The following is a 6,280-nucleotide window of genomic DNA, read 5'->3' as shown; positions in this document are numbered from 1 at the left end:
CACCACTAAGTACAAAACCAAGTATTGTTGGCAAATTTTTGAATGACACATTTTGAATAAAGTGATCACAAGTAAATATGACAATTTAAATGTTCATGTTTTTCTATGAAACCACACAAAACCGATGGTATTTATTACAGTCAGAAAGTTGAAAATCTGAAAATTCTGTCTGTCTGTCTGAAAGTTTTCAGGTCCAAAAACGTGTGGATTTTGGAGATTTAAAAAGAAAATAAAACTTTTTTTCAATATAAGATACAATAAAAGTATAAACAATTATGATTCTACCAATTTATATATATCTATATAAATATACACATACATGCATATCCATATACACGTATACATACACACGTGTATATATATACACACACACACACACACATACACACACACATATACACACACATACATATACATATACACACATACACATACACTCGTCCTCACATGTATTCATCACCTCCCATTAAAGGAAAAAAAAAACAGGTGTCATTGAAATAAGTTGAAATTGACAAAAGTAGTAATAAATAAAAATGTAATGAAAATCGTGATCATGTTTTCTGTAACTCTCAGTCAAACGTCTACACCTGTTGACAGGTATTTAGATTTTGACCCACTGCTCATCAGCAAAGAGCTCTAATTTGTCTGGGAGAGCTTTTTTTTTTTTTTTAATTATTCTTTTCAACAAGAATTTGAAAGCAATGTCTTCTTTCACTAAATTATAATTTCTTTTTTTCAGTTTGTAGTTATTTGAGTGACTATCGTGAATTTTGCCTTTTCTTCAATGGAAGGGTCTGAATACATTTGAGGACGACTGTACATGTGAGATTGCAAAGTGCATTGAATCATATCGCAATTATAAACAAAAGACTAAATTTTAAATAAGTAAGCGTATCAAACTGTCCAATCATGATGATCAGCGCAGTAAGAAAGCTTTGCTTTCTGAGAAGAAGCTGACTCAGCTGGTTTAAACGGTGATCAGATCTCTCCCCTCACGGTGCTCTTAGACACGAATGAAACAAAGGCTGGAGGACTTCAGGTGAGTTTTTTTGTTGTACGTTTTGTTAGATTCTCGTAGTTTAATCGTAGCAACTGGTCTTTCTTGAGCTCCTTGAAGACATTTCACCTCTCGTCCAAGAGGCTTCATCAGTTCTGACTGACGAGTTGGGAGTTAATCTGATCTATGAGAATAACCATGACCTGGATGACTGAGAATCTTCACGGACATGTTTGTTAGATTATCAGTGTTATTCTGACTGGAGCCCACCCGCTGTTCAAGCTACAACATTTGCTCTCGAAGTGACGATAAAAAACCCCTAATATTGGTAAACCTTGTTTGAGAGTCAAAATGAGCAGCCGCATCAAACTGATGTGTTGAACAGCGTCCCAGATGGTTTGTAGGGAAACATCAGCCAACAGTGGCTGCACAAAGGAGAAGTATTCATGTGTGGAAAAAAGTCAAAGCAAGACGGAGTCAAACTTAAACACCGGGTTGATGAAGCAGTTGACACCTGCAGCTCAAGCTGTCGCAGCCTGCTTGACTTTTTACATCAAATCAAATCAAATCAGGTTTATTGTCATGTTGCTGTACATACGCAGTAGTACAGGCGAGATGAGAGAGCGTTTCTTCAGGATCATTCAACCAGCAAGTTTTACAGAATGCACGTCTGGGATAAGACACTAAACGTTCACTCTCGCCGCCTCCTGAAGGGGGCGCTACCTCCATGCGCGCCGCCACTCGTTGAACATGGCGAACCTCTTCAGGTCCTGGTAGGTCTTCAGGGACACAAAGACACACACGATGGTGTGATGATGGAGAAGCCACAGATGCTGCCCAGAGCTGTCTGTCTGTCTGTCCACGCAGAACGATGTCGTCTCCTCCAGTTCTATGTCCGTCTGGGTTGTTGTCATGGAGCCATGTTTCTGTTAAAGCAGACACTCAGCAGTCCCTCCACTCTCTGAGGGTTTCTCCCAGCAAACGTAGCTCATCCAGCTTGTTGTTGAGGGAGCAGACATTGGAGAATAGGAGGACAGTCCTGCTGGTCTGGAGGGGTTAGCCTTTAGCTTAGCATGGCTCCCGGCTCTCTTCCTCCTCCTCTTTTGTTTACATTCATACCGTTTGTGCTTCCTTCTCTCTCGGGTAACTGCCGGCGTTGTCTCCAATTGGACTCCATGTTGGTGTAGTATGTCCAGATCACAACCGATCGCTGCAATTCCAGCGCTGTCCACTGTCCTGACGCCCAGCAAAGCGGCCGCAAGTGTTGCGGAATGAACGTCTGTGATAGACAAGACACTCAAAACGTTCACTTTCGTTGTCTCCTGAAGTGGCCACTGCCTCTATGTGCGCTGCCATCACCGTTGCAACCAAACATCTTGACCTTTTGCAGTACAAACATACAATCTTGCGACTGCTTTACTAACAGTAAAACAGAAGTATTTGGAAAGCTGTGCTGGAGCTCAAGCTGAAAACAAAAGATTCAACTGCAGCTGATAAACTGTGACTCTGTGTATCAGCTCACCTGTCAGAAGTGAGGGGTTGGGGACAAGTCATTATTATAATTAGTTAGACAAAAAAGCTAATACTGTTCCTCCACACACTCCCTTATTTTTGAAAATGCTCATCTGGATCCTGCTGCTGTTTGCAGGTATTTGATGAAATGAAATGAAAAATACTTTATTTATCCCAGAAGGGAAATTCAATTGATAAACTCAGAGGAAGTAATCCCAAACAGTTGGAAGCAACAAACTAAACTTCAGCTCCTGTTTCCATTTATTAGTAGTGAATGTCATTAATCTGACCCGTTACAGACTCTAGTCAAATGTTATTTTTATGGACATTACAGTTTGTAGCCTAATAGATGTGAAACTGTGGCGCAAAGGGAATGAGAAACATGTGTCTTTTGTTCTCTGTGATGCTTTTGGACCAACCTTGGTGCCAAAATGCAGAAAAAGCCTTCTCTAAATCACTTTACACAACTTGAAGTGCACCATTTGTGCGTGTCTTTGCAACTGCATGAAATTCACACTTGTGCTTTGTTGAAAGTGACAGAGAAACGTCAGCAGATCCAACCTGGTGAGACTGCAGGTTGCTCATTCTGACAGGAATCTGACAAGTCCAGATGCTGTCAGATTAATTAAGGGGAGCAAATGTCTGAAAGGAGCTTCACAAACACAAGATTCTCATCATTATTATGCAGCATTACCTGCTTATAAGTCACTCGTGCAAACACACAAAGAGCAAAAACAATACAGCCGCCCTCATATTAATCAAACCCTGCTGCGTCCCTTTGACCAAAATAACTCAAAAACACACATTCTGCACATTAGCGGGCTGTCACAACTCTACAAACACACTTAACGGGTTGAAATGCACACACACATCCACACTGATCCTACATCTGGTCCAACCGACAACCCTGAAGTCACGGCTTCACACTCTATCTGACACCAGCAGCGGGGAAATAAAGCCTCCTCGTAATTTTTTATCACTGCATTACGCGATGGGTAATTTGAGCCAAGCACCCTGACTGTTTCCTATAATTACTATAATGCTGTAGTGTAATAACAAGTCGGCAACAGTCGCCAGGCGTTCATTTATCAGAGATGTTGTCGGGGAGCTGTGCTAGCTCACACACACGGGAGGAGGCTCTGTGTTGTGTCTGCCTGGTAGCGCCACACTTTAAAAAGGAACAGAGGTTTGGGTGTTGTGTCTTTTTAAAGAGAAGATGAATGTATTCACACGACTCCTCTCCAGTACACTGAGCTTTACTCTGTCCACATTTTCAGCTATCTGGCCTGAATCAGTCACACCGTTACAAACTGGTGCCTTTCTATCCATTCTCAGATGTTTGATAATCTATCAGCAGTCATTAAACCAAGTATTTGTGTATTTCTAAATACAGTCGTGACTTGATAGTCCGACCCTTAACAATCCGAAAACCTTGCCCATAGAAAACAGCCTTAACATACCGACAGCCTTGGATTCCGACTCCGACATGACATTTTATGTCACCAATCAGGATAACGGCGTATTATCTGACTGAACAATCCCACAGATTGGCTACGTTCAGACTGCAGGACTTAATGCTCAATTCGGATTGTTGTATGATGCTTGACGTGAGGGCTGTGAAGCATTTGTGGAGTTGTTGTTTTTTCTCTGTCTTGGTGTCTTGGTGGGCGTGCCTCTCTTTTCTCTGCAGGCTGGGCGGAGCCGGTCGGAGAAGGACGTTCTCGCTCTGGCAGCTGTGGCTCATCAGCTCATCAGCTGGTCCTCCTTTCAAATACGAACATCTCACAGGACTCCAGCGCCAGATGACTGTGATACCTACCAAGTGGTACAGTCAGGCCGCGAGCTGCTACACTTCGCTGAAGCATTTCTAGTGTTGTAGATGTTCTCTAGTTTTCGAGCTTGTAGTGTGTTTTTCTCTGCCTGTCTCCAGTGTCCCTCCTCGGCTCCAGCACCCAGCACTCTACCTGGCACACCAGCGTTTGCACCCACGAAACCTTCATCATGGGAACCCACGATCACGAGCACCTTCACTGGGAGAACCTCCACGAGAGCAACCACCCACGAGCACCGTACCACGAGCACCGGACCTCTGCGCACCGCCCTGGTTATCCCTCTTCACGGCTCCCTCTCTGCACCAGGAAAACCTCCACGGACGAAAGCACACACGAGCACCGGACCTCCTCGCACCACCCTCGGAACCCTCCTTCACGGACCTCGGCACAGAAGACCCCCACTCCTCCTTCACCACGACTGGCATCCCTGCACCAGATCCCGTCACCTGGTTATTCCCCATATTCCCCCCTTGTAAATAAAACTTGTAGCTTTAACCTTTTTCCTCCTGCCTTCCTTTTCGTTGTGGGTCCGCCCTCACAGTCACTGAGCACGAGCCGTCACACTTGACTTTGCTTGGCGTTGGTTGTTTGTGTATTAGTTTGTTTTTTGCCTTTTCCAGGTGTTTGCCTACTGCAGCTTTCATTTAGAACTCAGTGAAATAGCAGGAAAAGATTATTTATCATCCATTTAATCAGTAATAAAAAATAATGGAAACTTTCTAGTAAACTTCAGGACCACTAACATAAAGCGTGTCACTAACTTAGTTGTTTTTTTGCACACTTTTCAAATACATCTGTACGTCAGCTGTATCAACGTGCAGTTTTCACAGACAATAACTAATCTGCAGAGGTTTAAACAGTCAAACCTCAAGATTTGATTTTCATGCAAAAATAATATAATAAAAACAGCCTCTTGAACGAAATGCAAAAGTGTAAAACTCTTCAGCATATGTTGGAAAATGTTAAATAATTATTATAGTATGTGTAGAAATAAAGCTTAAAAAGCTACAAAGCAGAAGCTACCCCCAGTAACACGCACTTGTGAAGCATTAGAGAAATGAAACGGGTAAATTACAACCTCATTAACCTCAATCCGAGTTCGCATTCGATCGGGGGGTCGAGAGCAAAAGCATCTCTATTGAGTTACAGCAGGAACCATCAATCAGAGCCCGAACGCTGTGAAAACGCCATTCATCAAAATCAACACGTGAAAAATGGCTGTCAGAAATTCTGCTTGTTTGCTACGTTGGTATCGGCGCCGAGAAACTGCAGCTACGAGTTCATACACGACTGTGAGTCCTTTTTGCTCGCTGATATGAATATGCAACGAAATGCAAGTTCTCATCTGTACCAGGAACACAGCTGAGAGAAAAAGGAGGAGAAGTTTTTCTGGCGCCAACTGGGCTGATAATCCGATAAAAGCTGTTGCTCTCACCGGTGTCGATCCTGAAGCAGGTGGTGTGGAATTTGCCCATGTAGAACTCCACCCCGATGATGGCAAACATGACGATGGCGAAGAAGAGCAGCAGGCCGATCTGCAGCAGAGGAACCATGGCTTTCATGATGGACTTCAGCACCACCTGGAGACCTGAGACGGACGGAGAGACGAGAGAAATGGAATGTAATCAGGTGTTTAACTACGTTCAAATGGCGGGACAAAGATAATCCTCTCCTTTATTTCCTTTTGTGTCACATTCCCACAGTCTGCTCTGTCCTCAGCATCTGACCACCTCCACATGCTGACTGATGGACTTACTGGGGATTCCTGACACCAGTTTCAGGGGTCGCAGCACTCTGACCGCTCGCAGCGTCCTCAGGTCGAAGTCTGAACCCACCGTGGCCAAGATCCTGTAAACAAACACAGACAGAAAAAAAACCATGGAATTATGGGACTGAAGATGATTTATCTACACTGTGGTTTGATAACTTGCTGTAAAAA

General features: G+C 43.5%; 1 protein-coding gene across 1 annotated transcript in view; it reads right to left on the bottom strand.

The window, feature by feature from the left end:
- The window catches only part of LOC103373625 (voltage-dependent N-type calcium channel subunit alpha-1B-like), a gene marked incomplete at its 3' end in the record, with an annotated part of 96,041 nt that overhangs the window by 81,610 nt on the left and 8,151 nt on the right, over positions 1 to 6,280 (bottom strand). The window contains exons 2-3 of the mRNA XM_008303548.1: positions 6,098 to 6,189; positions 5,777 to 5,929 (exon numbers count right to left, since the gene is read on the bottom strand). Of these exons, the coding sequence (XP_008301770.1) occupies positions 5,777 to 5,929; positions 6,098 to 6,189 (245 nt within the window). The remainder of the gene's footprint in view (positions 1 to 5,776; positions 5,930 to 6,097; positions 6,190 to 6,280) is intronic.

Source organism: Stegastes partitus, unplaced genomic scaffold, assembly GCF_000690725.1.
Source record: "Stegastes partitus isolate 25-593 unplaced genomic scaffold, Stegastes_partitus-1.0.2 Scaffold2032, whole genome shotgun sequence".
Classification (NCBI taxonomy): domain Eukaryota; kingdom Metazoa; phylum Chordata; class Actinopteri; family Pomacentridae; genus Stegastes; species Stegastes partitus.
Note: the sequence above shows the minus strand (reverse complement) of the source record. Positions and strands in the feature narration are given on the sequence as shown.